The 15,232-nt window shown below is 47.5% G+C and overlaps 1 protein-coding gene across 1 annotated transcript in view; it reads right to left on the bottom strand.

Moving 5' to 3' along the window:
• The window catches only part of SORBS1 (sorbin and SH3 domain containing 1), a 122,154-nt gene that overhangs the window by 32,078 nt on the left and 74,844 nt on the right, over nucleotides 1-15,232 (bottom strand). The window contains exons 18-21 of the mRNA XM_042780825.1: nucleotides 7,455-7,627; nucleotides 5,441-6,916; nucleotides 4,705-4,790; nucleotides 1,219-1,386 (exon numbers count right to left, since the gene is read on the bottom strand). Coding sequence (XP_042636759.1) covers nucleotides 1,219-1,386; nucleotides 4,705-4,790; nucleotides 5,441-6,916; nucleotides 7,455-7,627 — 1,903 coding nt within the window. The remainder of the gene's footprint in view (nucleotides 1-1,218; nucleotides 1,387-4,704; nucleotides 4,791-5,440; nucleotides 6,917-7,454; nucleotides 7,628-15,232) is intronic.

Here is a 15,232-nt window from a genome sequence, read left to right as displayed (position 1 = left end):
CTCCCTTGATACAGTTTCTCTCCCTTGATACAGTTTCTCTCCCTTGATACAGTTTCTCTCCCTTGATACAGTTTCTCTCCCTTGATACAGTTTCTCTCCCTTGATACAGTTTCTTTTCTCCGTCACTTTAGAGTCTCCCTCTCCTCCCCAGCACTCCTTCCATTAACTGAGTTCCCTTCTTCTATCTCTTCTTCCCAGACACCTTTATTTATCTGAAAGCCATCTGATGAATACCTAGTGATGCTTCTGCCATTCAGAAGATATAAACATAAATGTTAATCTACTATCCTATTGAGAGGTTATAAAACCTGTGCACGCTTAGGGTATCGCTCCCCAACTCCCCTCCCTTCCCAGACCCCCATACACAACTGCCTGAATGAAGAGACTCTCTGGCAGGGCTACTGGAGGGTCATGTGGCAAAACACACACTCTTACACAAGATGCAGCTATTGGGCCAGCACAGCACAAGAAACCCAGCATTAGTGCAGGAGGCTTGTTGTTCTCCGTTCCTTTTATGATACTAAGCTTTCACAAGTTGAGTTTTGAAATGTCAAAACTCAGGGAGCAGATAAAACATCCTTAGAGTTCTCTTACCCTCTGCAGGCTTACCCTAACTGCAAAACTTTTTGGCTTCCACAGCTCTTCAGCAAGGTGTTCCAGCCCTGCTGAATACTTTAGACAATTAATTCATCCATGTGTGAGCAGTAATATTGTTTTCTGATACTTCAATATTAACGTCACTAAATTTTGGGGCCTCTGTAAATGATGTAAAGAAAGCATCACTAGCTAACTTTTGGAACAGAAGTATCACTATAACATCTTTTCAAGAAGACAGCTTCGGTTGTCTGTATCACAAGCTACTTAGACATCTGGACTAAGGTATAAGGGTTCTAAGTCGAATGCACAGGCAAAACAGCATCAGTGATAAAATGCAGGATGTAGAGGACTGGGCTCATGGAGGCAGCCAACACACTAGAGGCATGCATGAGGCGCACCAGCAGATCTTGGTCCCGCAGCCAGGCATGCTGACACATACAGAGCACAGGGCAAATGGGGATCGCATCCTCGGACCAGCCACAGAAGAGCCAAAGCAAGCCTAGGTGCAGCCAGGATGACAGATGGCGTCTGCGGAACTACTGTGGCCTACAGAAGGGCGATGCTGAGGAGAAGCAAATATTGCTTTGGGTCAAGCAGCAGATCAAGGCGACCAAAACAGACCTCTGACCCAGATTTCCTTTTTGCCGTATCGTCTATATTGAGGAGGTCCCCAAAGCGTTCATTAGTGATAAACTGATGGTGTGTTGGAATGACACCCGTGTGGCGTCGAGCTGCAATATCGGCCTCTTCTTGCTCGCGCTTAAGTCGTCTCTGGTCCGCTAAAAGTTTCTGCCATGAAATTGCATAAAATGGGCAGTAAATCATCTGGTCTGGGGAAGTGGAAAATTCCCAACAGGAGGAACTGAGAAAAAAGGTGTTGAGGCATCAGGGAGGAAACCTTAAGGGTCAGAGGGGCTTTATGGGCATAATGGCTATGCCCCCATGTAGCCATGTCCTGCATCTTCTGTGTGGGAAGGAGATAGCCCGGCACAGGAGAAACCTGGAAGAAGCTGGGATCTAGGGAAGGATACATACAATTACTCTGCCTGGCAAGTCACCCCCTGGCTCAGCCAAGAGCCTCCTGATCCATGGGCAGCAGAGGCTGGGTGAGCCAGGGGCTAGGTCCAGAGCACTCATGAACATGCTGGGCTGTAGCAGGGGGCCAGAGGGCTCGCCCCACCCCGAGGAGGCAGGGAGGGTGCCCACAGGGATGCCCATGCTGGAGCCAGGGTGGGGCTGACTCTGCTTGCCCCGATCAGGCCAGCTGAATCTGCTCTGGCTTTTACTATACGGGGTGAAGGGTAACTCGGTCATTTTGTGCTCCCATGTCTGCTACTCTAATATGCTCGAAAGAGCAGAACTGTCCATTTCAGAGAACAGGGCACCCCTTCTCCTGGGCCAGCCCCCCCTCCCCTTAGGAGGTCTCAGCACATGCAGAAAAGGCCATTTATATGCCTGAGAGAGAGCATCAGTTACGCTCTTCACCATTTCTTCATTGGGTGAAATGAAGGTGAAGAGCCCAAGGTAGGATAAAGATAACGGTACCTGGGATTAGAGGAGCTAGTCTGGCTCATGATACTTTTCAAAGTATTTTTAAAAATTAAACAATTCTGCATTTTACCAAATGCCCTCCTGCTACCTATGGAAATTATCCCTTGAAATATAATTTTGATGTGTTTTCTTATACTATTCCAGCCTAACATTCCTGGGACTAATGTTTCTTGTAGCATTAATTACAACTGAACTTTCGTAGCATGCTCAAAAACGAACAAAAAGTATCAGTATTCTTCTGGCAGCCTGTTACATGCCTCAGGTGACATTTAGCCCCAAAGGATGGTGGTCCTGACCTTGTTTTCACAATCTACAAATAACAAAGTGACAACTCATCAAATGGCTGCGGGATTCCCAGTGCTCAGGTAGGTTGCTGTAAAGACCAAGAGAGAAGGCCTGAGACATTGCTCTGCAAAGCACAAGGCCGTGAAAAGAGCACTGGCCCAGGAGTCTGGCCTGGTCTCCAGCTCTGCCTCCAGTACCAGGTAACCTGCTATGTGGCCTTGGGCGAGCCACCAACTTGCCACGTTCCTTTCCTGGATAAAACAAGAGTATCAGATATATGATCACTAATGTCAGCAGGGCTGACATGCTCTTCCTTTCTGAAATGCCATTACATCAATGTTAAGAATAAAGCATTTTCTATTACATAGAAAAGTGCCAGGACTAACACACTACCCAGGAGCTCTGGTAGCATAGTGCCTAAGACACTTGACTGCTAACCAGAAGGCTGGCGGTTCAAACCCACCAACCACTCCTTGGAAGGAAGACTAGGCAATCTACTTCCGTAGTGATACTGCCTCGGAAACCCAAGGAGGGGTCGCTATGAGTCGGGGCCGACTCGACGGCACATAACAACAACAACAACACACTACCCGGCCACTGTGGGCTGTTTCTGTAACAGGGGAAAAGGACTGATGCTTGAGGCTACCATCAGACCTTGCTCAATGCAGCTGGTGCTCTCCCCAGGGTTACATATAGTCAAGTGGACATCAAATGGAGCAAAGCTTTCAACCAGTGCTTGAATCTGACCTCAGTAAATCCATCAGCCATTTCAACCACATAAGTCAAAAACTATGAATAAGTACAGAGAACATTTAAGGATCTGTGAGTCCAAGTTACTCGGGGTACAAGCAGCTCATCTCCTACGTCTAACTCTTATTTCATCAGTTGCTAACTCAGGTAAGTAAACTATGCCACCCACGTGGTAGGCAAGAATTCAACCACAAAACCTGCCATGTAGGACACTAGGATTTATACCACTAAAAGGGAATTTCATCTTCATTCACATAGACAACCAGGCCTATGTAGGTGGAAATCTTTTATCTTGATAATAGTGAATATTTAACAAATGAGTCGATTCTGTGGTCAGATGGACACTCATTGTGAGTTTTTGGTTTTGCCATTACAAATAATTATGTACGTCAAATGCGTCCTCTTCTTTCTTTCCACAGGCAGAACACATGTCTTATTGAATACTGTTTGGATTGTGCCTGGTGAGGGGAGAGGTATGGTCATTTCTTTTTTAACTTTTGTTTCATTACCTGGTAGCAAGGATTACTATCATTCAGCTCTTCTCAAAGTCAGCATTACCCTTAACTCCTTAAGGAAAGTCCACCAGCAAAACACAGAAAGGGGGCTGAGGCTTTACAGGGAAAGGGACAGATTTTAAACAGACGTGAGCACCCTTCCTCTACTGCTACCAGGTTCAAAGCAACTCTTCCATGTCTGAATTGATTTCAGGAAAACAGACATTGGAGCCAGGTTTACTCCATAGGACCATTCTCCTGGGAATGCAAAGTCCAGAAAGCAATGGTCATGTCAACATCTGATGACAACAGAGCTTGTGACTTTGCCCGTTTGGTGGACAGGTAGAACCACAACTTCCTAAGTCCCTGAGAGAATGGGCTCCGTCCCCTGCCCTGTTAGTCACACCACTACCGCACAGACTTCTCAGTAGTCTGAGAAAGGTCTGCATTTTCAAGTTTTCGGATGGGGTTTTACCAATGTTCACTGGGGGATCTTCCATTTTCTGAATTAAACACAATGTTCTTAAATGTTTATAAGGTGGATCGTGGTCATTGTTCTTTTTAACGTTTCTCTTTCTCCTCCTGCAGCCTTCCACATTTGAACTATGCTTTGTCTCAACAGAGGGGTGAGAAGTATTGGAGAAATATGTGGGTGGGCTTCCCTGGAGAACATCGAGGCTGGGGAAAGGAGGGAAGGAAGTAAAAAGTGAAGCCAAGTCCAGCTTCCTACCTACAAGGCATTGGACGTGGTGGGAGGGCCACCTCTTCCTGAACCCCCCACACAGCAGTGCTGGCTGGACTTTGCACTCATATCCTAGTGTCCGTGGGAAGCTCAGTCTGCCTTTCTGGGTAAGTGGACCAGAAGAGGAGTCACAGCCCGTGCCATGCAACAGGTCATGGGGAAGACCCCAGCTCCGCTTTGAATGACGAGGCCATGTCCTCTCTCAGACAGATGCCTTCCGGAGTGTTTACCTCCCTCCTATATTTGGCTGAGGAAGAGTTAAGAGATTTTAAAGATTGGATTTACCTCTTTATCATCATGACGTCTTCGAATAAAGTCTTCCGTGGACTCCAAATAGTCAGCTGGTATAAAATGTCTCGGTGATTCTGAATCTTCAAAACAACAAAGCAGAGTTAAAACAGGCAGTAATGCAGCTCCAGAAAGCAGGCTGGGAAATGAATTCCAGCTATTAACCTTTCGCCAATTATAAATACCATGTTCTCACAGTCATTATTCATCAGTAATCAAATTCTGAAGAAAACACACCAACCCCCCTTTTGGATGGACTTGTAAACTAGTTTCATACAGAGAAGATGAATCAGAAGGCAAAAGGTGATTAAAAAGTGAGGTCCTTCTTTGAAAAGTGTCCCTACTAAGAGGCGTGCAGTATCTTACAGGGACAAACCGTGCACTCACACACACACAGGGCCACTGAGAGAGGCTGCCTCTCAAAAAACCATGGGTTAAGTAGGGGATTGGTGCAGACAGCACAGGGTTCTAGACGTTCCGTGAATGAATTTCTCATATGAGCTAAACGGCCAATTTTTCTTTCGAAACAGAGTTTGGTGGTTAGTCTCAACGACACAGGGACTTTGTTTTTAAAGAAGTGCAGCCACTACGAGCCATGATTAACTGCCAAGCAAAACAAACAGAAAACAAAGGACGGACCAGAAAATGAGCACCGAGGGCACAGGGGAGGGGAAGGAGGCAAGCAAAGTGAGAGACGGATGAGGTGAGACGGGTCAGACACACAAAACGCCACCTCCGCGGGCTGTTCCCAGTTCACTTGGTGGATTGTTGTTCCTGTCCAGGACGTGCTCTGAGAACGGCCTAGCGTTCCCATTACTCAAGGCCCGTGGGCAGTCCTCTGGCATTGCCGGTCTCTCCTGCGGGGACTCTGAGGGCCTGCTAAGCCTCTCCATGGTGTGCCGCGAAGACAGGCGCTTGGGCACAGAGGGCTTGCCCCTGGAAGAGGGCTCATGCTGCAGGGGCTGACTGGGGTGCTGTGGTTTCTGGCGCGCCGAGAGGCCTGAAGAGTCCCCAGGGGACGGCTGTCTAGGGGGGTGCTGGAGGGGCTTTTTCAACCGAAAGGGGAGGGGGCTCATTAGGTAGATGTTCCTGAGGAGAGCGCTCTTGTCCCCTCTGGGGTCTGGGCGCCACCCAGGCTGTCTGGAGGTCTGCTGCTGCTCATGCTTCCGGATGGTGGTGAAGCGGGTATACGAGGCAGGGCAGGTGCCCTTGCACTTGTTGGGGCGATGCTTGGGGACGTCTCCATGGACGCTGCCACTGCTGCCCTCTCTGCTGTCACTGGAGATGCTTGAGCAGCGGTCTAGCTCATCAGAGCAGGCCGAGAGGGGGTCAGAGGGCACAAGGCCCCTGAAGCCCAGGGCGGGGTCCGCCATATTGCTACATGCTGGGGAAGCATAGACCCGACCGGGGTTCATCGCATCTATCTCCCTGGGCCGGAGCTTGGTGGACTCCAGGAGAGACTCGGCTGACCGGGCAGAGGTCAAGCCGCTCCGGGACGGCACGGGCGTGGGGGACTTGCTCAGCCGGCCAGACAGGTCCAGGGATGGCATGGACCGGGACCGCTGAATCAGCTGCTCAAAAGCTGTGATGCGGGAGGAGACCGTGTGCTTGGGGACATGCTCTGAGCCCTCCTGGCTGGAGCCCAGCTCGCCCCTGGCCAACGCTAGGCTGCTCCTTTCAAAGTGGGAGGCGAGGTCCCGCACACTGGAGGAGGAGCCGGAGCCCGACAAGAGGCTGGCCCGGTTGATCTGGTGCATGTCTCGGTAGAGCGTGGAGAACTGCATCCCAGCCTTTCGTGAGAGAGGACAGGGCCTCCTGGCACTGGAGCTGTATTCCTGGAGGCTCACGGTGCTGCTCGACCTGCTGTCGTAATCCCGCCGGGAGCGCGTGAGCAGGTTCTCGGTGCTTCCCCCCACGTGCAGGGGGAGGCCTCTTCTGGAATCATTCAGAGAAGCTGAAACGCAAAGGTTCTCACAGCTCTGAGCCTTCTCGGAAGACAACAGGACGCTCTTCCGTTCCTGCAGAAGAGTGCTGGGAGCAGAGAGCCTGGGTTTGAACTTGGAAGGAAGGATTTCCGAGATGCAGGCTTTCGCAGCGGAGAGGGGCTTCTTGTGCTTACACACGGGGCCTAAAGCATTGCTAGCATTAAACGTTCGACTAGGAACTGAAGATGAAGGGATCATGTGAGCATTCCCACCTTTACGGTCCACTGGTAAGCATGCAGAATAAAATAAACAGACCCATTAGGTTAAAGCTGAAAGCCGCTAAAAAGAAAAAAAAAGAAAGAACGAAAACAGGGAGAGGTGACATGCTCGTTTGTCATAAGGGCTTTTTTCATTTCCAGTCCATGTCTGGAAGCAAAATAACCAGTGTTGCAAAGCAGGTGCAAAGATGGAACGAAAAAAATGACCACCCTGCTAGAGTCAGAAAAGGCTGAAGCTCTGCTAATTTCTAAGAAAAGGGAATTAGAACAAAAAGAGAGAGCACAATGCTTCCGGGAGAGCAAGGCTGGAGGTTCAGAGGGAGGGAAACTACTAATACCAGAAAGAAAAATGGCCAGCAAGAAAATGGGGGCGGGGACGCCAAGGACTCAGAGGCCCGGATATGGATCAGAACTTATCAGAACTTATCCCAGTTGCTGGCGGCTGGCCCGTTGCCACCACTGTTGTCGCCACCACCACCACCACCAGCAACACCACCACAACCGAGGTGACTGGTGTGTTCGGAAGAGAGAGGCCTGCAATTACCTTTAGTGGAAGCCAGGCTGGATGGTCGCTTGAGCCCACTTAGGCCCTGAAGAGGGATGTCGCCACCTTCCAAGACACTTTTATAAATCTGCCTCTCATTCTCCAAGCTAGCGAGATCCCCGGGGGCCCCATCTGATTCCCTCTTCACCGCGTGGAAGTTGGAAGAATATATACTACGAACGATGTAATTTCAAAAGAGAGAGAGAGAGAGAGAAGGAATTAAAAAAGAGAAAAGGTAAGAGTAAGAGTCAGCACGTTGCGGCATTTTGCTCAAAAGCACATGACCAGCTGAGGACTAGAAGCACACCTGTTGGCTGGGGAAGCACTACCCTGTCGAAGGGGTGTTCCTCTAGACATCTACACACAAGACAGGCCTACGGGTGGGTGCTCTCAGCGCTCAGGAATCTTGTCCAAACAGAAAAGTGCTCTAATTGAGATGACTGCATTTTCTTCTCGCTTGTAAGAGAGCAACTCAGGGAAATAATGCTGGGGGGAGGGTGGGCTGGGGCCCAGTGCTGCTTGAAGGTGGCCCAGCACTGGCCAGGAGTGGAGCCTTTAACACAGCACCAGCCAGTGTCGGCCACCTCAGCTCCACTACTTGGACTTTTCCCGGGTTGTTCTTCACAAGTGACTTGGTCGACAGCAGTCATCGGTCTATCAGCAGTGTGACAAGCAGGCCCAGCTGCCCTGGGCCTCCAGGAAACTCAGAGACCAAAAGAAACTGGAACCTTCCACTCTATGTGCTCAGTTACTAACATAGCCAAATTGTGCACCCAAAAACCCAAAACCAAACTCACTGCCGTGGAGTCAGATCTGACTCATAGCAACCCCTCCTTGGGTTTCCGATGCGGTATCACTATGGAAGGAGATTGCCCAACCTTCCTTCCAAGGAGTGGCTGGTGGGTTTGAACTGCCAGCCTTCTAGTTAGCAGTCACATGCCTTATGCACTATGCCACCAGAGCTCCTAAATTTTGCACCCACTTCTTTGAAAATGTGTGTTCAGAACCTTACGACATGAATTACGAGTATAAACTGAAGCTCATTTACAGCATTCATTTATTTTTATCTTGCTGTAATCTAGGTATTTTGCAGGTTACCACAAATCCTTTTTGGAATGAGGTGGGGCATGAAAAAAAATTAAGAGCATTTGTTGGACCCCTCCCTCCTCCTAAACCCAGTTTTCTATGCCCTCAGCCACTGACACAATGAGACATGAACACACATGCATGTGCACACACAGAGATTTCTCAGGTTAAGTCCGTGGCCCCTTCCCACCACAGTACTAGGCTTCTGCTAGGCTGCATTTCAATCCCACTGAATTCCGTTTACTGGTATCTACACTATTTTTTCCAGCTCTGAAGATTCACAGCTTGATGGAATTCCTTCCTCCCAATATTTTATTATGAGTATTTTCAGATATTTAGAAAAGTTTAAACAATTATACTAGTAAACACCCATATACCCACTACCTAGCTTCTGCAATGGACACTGGGCTGCGTTTGCTACCCACCACCAGCAAGATGTCTCACATGGGAGGTGCAGGACTAAGTCCCTAACCACCATTCTCTCTTTAATCTGCACACACACACACACACACACACAAATCCTATTCTATTTTTGAGATGGGAAGGCTGAGGCGCTGCAAGATTCTGTCACTTGTCAAAGCACAAGTTACTGAAATGGCGGAACCAGAACACGAGCCATGCTGTCAGGCACCACACAGACACTATTCTTAGTTGCTGTTCTCTGACATTTCCTCGTGAGCAAGGGGTCATCCCTGGGTGGTACAAATGGTTAATGTGTTCAACTGCTAACTGAAATGTTTGCAGTTCCACCCAGAGGCACCTTGGAAGAAAGACCTGGCAACTGACTTCTGAAAAATCAGACACTGAAACTCCATGGAGCACAGTGTGCTGTGACACACGAGGCTGCCTACAGGCAAGTGGTGTTCACGGAGCTGCCTTCCCCATCGCTGGCTGCCAGCTGCGCGTGGCTGAGATCAGTCTGTTGGGAGGACAGTCTCTAAAGCTTTGCCCACCTTGGTTTTACGCTACCAGACCTCCCTCAGCACTGGGCCGTGACTCTGACTACAGCTTCCATGCTGCCGGGCTCTGAACTGCTCACCCTCAGTCAGAACGTCCACCTGATCTTTCTTGCTGTGAGCTGCTGTTGAGCCAACTCCGACTCCTGGCAACCGCAAGCACACGGAGTACAACTGCTCCATCGAATTTTAAGGCTGTGCCTTTCGGAAGCAGACTGCCAGGCCTGTCAGCCGAGACAGCTCTGTGGGGGTTCGAACCACCCACTTTTCATCCAGTACTCAAGTGCTTAACAGCTCGTGCCATCCAGGAACTCCTCCATCTTCCCTGTTTGTTGCTGGGTGCCCAAAAGTTAATTTTTCACCCTCATGACAAAGTTTCCTGGCTGTAATCTTTATAGAAGCTGAATACCAGGTCTTCCTCCTGCAGAGCTATTGGGTGAGTTCAGTGGCTAACCTTTCCATTAGCAGCCAGGGATTAACTGGTAATGTCACCAGGGCTTCTATGCATACTCCCTAGTGCCTTTTAATTTCCTTCCTCCATGCCTCGAGGCCGTAACTGGCTGCCTGACCTCACACCTCCTCTGCTTCACTGGCTGTCAGAAGTCATCCCCTCTTTCTGTTCCCTAGGAGCTCTAGTGACACACTGGTTAAAGCATTCACCTGCTAACCAAAAAGTTGGCAGTATGAACACAGGACTCATGTGGAGTCCTTCACAGGAAAAAGATGAGGGTATCTGAAAGATGAAAGATGAGGCAGCCTGCTTCTTGAAACCCTATAGGGCAGCTCTACTCTGTCCTATAAGGTCACTATGAACCGGAATTAATTTGATGGCAGTAAGTTTCTCTCTATTTTTTTTGGGGGGGGGGGCAGGGGGTATCTCTCCATTCCTCACTCTTGGGCTTTATTCCACCCATTGTCACCACTTTTCCCTGCTTCCCCAGCACAACAAAAAAATAGCACTAAGGAAACCTCTCAGCACAGATTTGCTACAGTCAGCTGTCTTCCTTCCGACACAAAAAGGCAACGTGCTTTTCCCAGATGTGAACACTTTGTAAGTGAAGAGCTCCTTGCTCAGAAACAGTATCTAGGAGCTCTCGAACAATGTTTTCAAATTTAACATCCTCATCAGATCGCTTAACATGGGAAAGATGGGCATCATTTGCCCCATTGTCCAAAAGGGGAAACTGAGGACTAGAGTGGAGAAGACATTTGCCCAAGGCCACAGAGTTGTTAGGTCCTTGCTGTGTCCAAGTAGGTCAGATAAGAATGAGAAAAGCAAACTGATACCCCAGGCTGGATGAGGAAGGGCCAATCAGGATTAGCAGCTACTGATTACTTAACAAAACAAATTACGTTCAGAACCTTAGCTCTGAGCAACCAGTCCAGCCAGCCTTCAGCTCAGGAACAGCAAGCCAGGAGGAGCCCAGGCAGAAAACTATCCTCTGGGTAAGACGCAGAGCTGGCCGCTGAGTTTCCAGGGCATTCAATGAACACACACTCACTGGGAGAGTAAGGAGAGAACAGAGTGATTAAGGGCCCACCGTTTCCCACTGTGCTTCCAAGCAGGCTCTGGAGGTGGGATCTCAGGAGTCTGGGATTCCGGTTTGACCCCAGCAAGGAATGCGGGATCGGCTGAGGCAAATCCACTCTGTTTAAAACCTTGGTAACCATTTTTAACTCTCAGCTTGACTTTCTTTCATTTGCAGAAATGACAGGTATGGTTGAGATTATCCAAGAAGCCGACCTTCAAATCTGTTTTCTATACAGACCTTTCTTCTGAGCTCCAGACACGTACATTCAACTGCTTTCTAGATTTCTCCACTGAGATGTTCCTCAGGCATCAACCAACTCTGTTCATCCTCCCATGATGAAAATCCATTCACCATCACCCAAGCCAAAAGCCCAGGGAGTCATCCCTTATTCTTGCTCCCCAAACCTAATCAGTCACCAAGCCTGGTTTAGTCCTCTCCCAGACACAGCTCACATCAACCCCTTCCCTATCTCTCTGCCTCATTACCTCTCACCTACACCTGTGCAGTAAGCACACCATCATGCTCCAGTCTCCAGCCTGACTCCCTCCAATCATCTTTGCAAAACACTCCCAGCAATACTTCTAGAAAAGATCTGCCCATGTCATTCCACTGCTCATTTATTCACTCAACAAACATTTATCGCATACCTACTGAATGTCAATCACACTCCCATATGGAGATTCAGCGTGAACAAAATGGACACGAAGCCCACCCTCATGGAACTGAATTCACTGTTCAAAACCATTGGGTGAGTTCAGAAAGTGGCAGGGTGGGGTGGGGGGTGGAAGTAACTGTTAACTGTGGCTTTGGGGGAAGGGGTCTGGACAACCTGAAAAAGGAGATTTCTTCATAAGCCTTTTTTCCTGCATGACAATTTGAAATTATATTCATGTTTTATTTGCATCTTCTTCTACAAAGTCTTCCTTGATCTTTCCTCCCTGCAAGACAGAGGTGCTTATCCTTTCCTGGGTCCCAGCAATGCATTTACACTTGATTTTGATGGTTATTTGCAAGACTGTCTCCTCTGTTACACTCTGGACCCTTGAGAACAGGCAGTTTATCTCACTGATCTTTGCATGCCTGGTGCACAACACTGTAGGTCAATTAAGCAGCAGTTGAATACAGGATTCTATAAATTAAACATCTACATGCGTGCAGATGTCTGATCCATTTGCCCTAGAGGATCTCTCATGTTTCATATAGTTCTTTAGGTAATGATTTATGTTTTGTTCTTAAACTGAAGGAAAAAGGTGTTCTCTATAGTTGTATCTTAGGAGCTCTGGTAGCATAGTGCCTAAGGCACTTGACTGCTAACCAGAAGGCTGGTGGTTCAAACCCACCAGCCGCTCCTCGGAAGGAAGGTTGGGCAATCCTACTTCCGTAGTGATAACTGCCTCGGAAACCCAAGGAGGGGTCGCTATGAGTCGGGGCCGACTCGACAGCAAATAACAACAACAACATAGTTGTATCTTAGGCCTGGTAGCACAGTGGTTAAAGCACTCTGCTGGTAACCGAATGGTCAGTGGTTCGAACCCACCAGTCACTTCATGGGAGAAAGACATGGTAGCCTGCCTGTATAAAGATTGATAGCCTTGGAAACACTGATATTCAGTAGGTATACGATAGCTGCGAGGCAGTTATCTTTCCTGTAGGGTCACTGTGAGCTGGAATTGACGTAATGGCAGTGGGTTTTTGGTATTCAGGTTTCCCACACTCTCTGAAAGTACAGCATTCCTATGAAACTTTTTGTAAACGCAAATGGCATAAAGTGAAAAAGTACCATTAACTTAAATGGGAAAAAAATTTTGAGCATTCCCAGACCCAAAAAAACCCTACCAAATCATACCAAATAACACATGAAACCTAAAATACCACTAACATATAGTGTTCACAAGCTGTGGCAGCTTGATGCAGAAATGCTGAGTGCAGTTCCCGGAGAAGTTGAGCAAAGCCACTCTCTGCGCCTTGCGGTGCGCCTCTTTCACGGCTGCTGCAAAACGAACACTGAGTATCAGTTTCACTTTTCACCTTTTTTCGTAAAAGTGAAAATCATCTTTGGATTTCTTTCAGTTAATGAAAACAGGTACTAAGGCAGGTCTTTCAAAAGGGAACTTTTGAAAACGGGAGATTCCTGTAGTTGTCGCAGAACGGATTAAGGAAGAGCGGCTTGTTCTTGACTGCCACCTGCTGGTCAAATGTAGCAATGCGCTTTGGTTAGGTAAAGACTACTGGAGCTAATCAGATCAGCGGTCCAAGCGCTCAACAGTGATGAAAATGAGTGGTCACCACTCCTGATATACAAATCTGATAACTCGAGGGAAACAAAATACAACACTTTGCACGCATTGTGGCGTTGTTAGGTGCTATCGAGCAGGTTGACTCACGGTAACCCTACGTACAACAGGATGAAACACTGCCTGGTCCTCGGAGCCTTTGCTACGCTCCAGGCCACTGCTGCAGCCACCTTGTCAATCTGTCCCGTTGAGGGTCTTCCCCTTTCTCCCTGACCCTACTTCACCGTGCATATGAAGCTACTGAAAATACCATGGCCGGCTCAGGCTCACCTTACTCTTCATTGTGACGTCTTTGCTCGTAAACACTTTACAGAGGTCTTCTGCAGCAGGTTTTCCCCATGTAACACGTCATCTGATTTCTTGACTGCTGCTTCCACAGGCATGATCGTGGATCCACGTACTGTGAAATCCCTGACAACTTCAATCTTTTCTCCATTTATCGTGAAACTGCTTATTGGTCCAGTTGTGAGGATTATTTCTTTCTTTTTTTTTTTAATGTTGAGGTATAATCCACACTGACGGCTGTAGTCTTTGATTATCAGCAGAGCAAAGAACACCAGAAAGATATTTACCTATGTTTTATTGACTAAGCAAAGTCTTTTAACTGTGTGCATCATAACCAATGATGGATAACAATGAAAACAATGGGGATTCAATAATACTAAACTGTGCTCATGAAGAACCTATTTGTTGTTGTTGTTGTTATGTGCCATCGAGTCAGACCCGACTCATAGTGACCCTTCCTTGGGTTTCCAAGGCAGTATCACTACAGAAGTAATTGCCCAACCTTCCTTCCAAGGAGCGGCTGGTGGGTTTGGACCGCCAGCCTTCTGGTTAGCAGTCAAGTGCCTTAGGCACTATGCTACCAGAGCTCCTATGAAGAACCTATACACAGACCGAAAGTTCCAACACAGCACAGGGATACTGCATGGTTTAAAATCAGGGAGGAAGTATGTCAGGGCAGTATCTTTTCACCATACTTACTCAATCTGTATGCTGAACAGACAATCCAAGAAACTGGATTATATGAAGAAGAACGCAGTATCAGGACTGGAGGAAGACTCATTAACAATCCGTAATCTACAGATGACACACCCTTCCTTGCTGAGAGTAAAGATGACTTGAAGTACTTACTGATGAAAATCAAAGATACTTTGCTGGCAGCTATAAAAAATATAATTTTTGAGAGCAAGGAATGGTGGTTGTATTGGGATACTGGGACTATAGGTGAATTTCTTCCTTCCTGTTTCTTGTTTTCTTTAATGTTCATTAATAATATTCTAATTACAGTCTGTTCAAGATATGAAAGTGATTTAAAAACAGCACCATCGCATCTCCAGTTCCCGTAACACTCCTGACCTGGCTCATCTGTAACTCCTCTTCCTTCATTCCTTGGATTAATTAAGTCAAGTCCTGCCAATGTTTCTTCCAACACATCACATCGTTCCAGCCCAGCAGTGAAAGGGGCCAATTCAGTTCACAAGGTGTCTGTCTGTTCTAAGGGAGGTGGGGTCCAGTGAATTAAGGTAAATAGATCTGTTCATTTATCAAGCAGGCGTACTGTGCAGTTTTCTATGTGCCAAACACTTAAGCTGGCTCCTCACTAAACTAATTCCACGTAAGAAAATCTTACACAACCTTTATGAACAAGGTGGGAGAAAACCAAGCCTGAAAAATCCCCAAATGGAAGGCTAGCAGAAAGAAAAAAACCATCTATTTCTGCTAAGTATTTCATGCAAGGTAGGCTAAGGCTGAAAATCAGAGGTCTCTAATGACCTATTTCAATGATATAAATAAAAATGCTGAGTAAATTAACACATCAAATATCTTTATGGATGTAAATACTCTGAATGGCTGAAATTATTTTCTCTTTCCAGCGGTTTACATTACTCCTCTTGAATCTTGTACAC

Source organism: Orycteropus afer, unplaced genomic scaffold, assembly GCF_000298275.1.
Source record: "Orycteropus afer afer isolate SDZICR_OR568_19922 unplaced genomic scaffold, OryAfe1.0 scaffold00064, whole genome shotgun sequence".
Taxonomy (NCBI): domain Eukaryota; kingdom Metazoa; phylum Chordata; class Mammalia; order Tubulidentata; family Orycteropodidae; genus Orycteropus; species Orycteropus afer.
The sequence above is the reverse complement of the archived record's forward strand: the minus strand, read 5'-3'. Positions and strand labels throughout refer to the sequence as shown.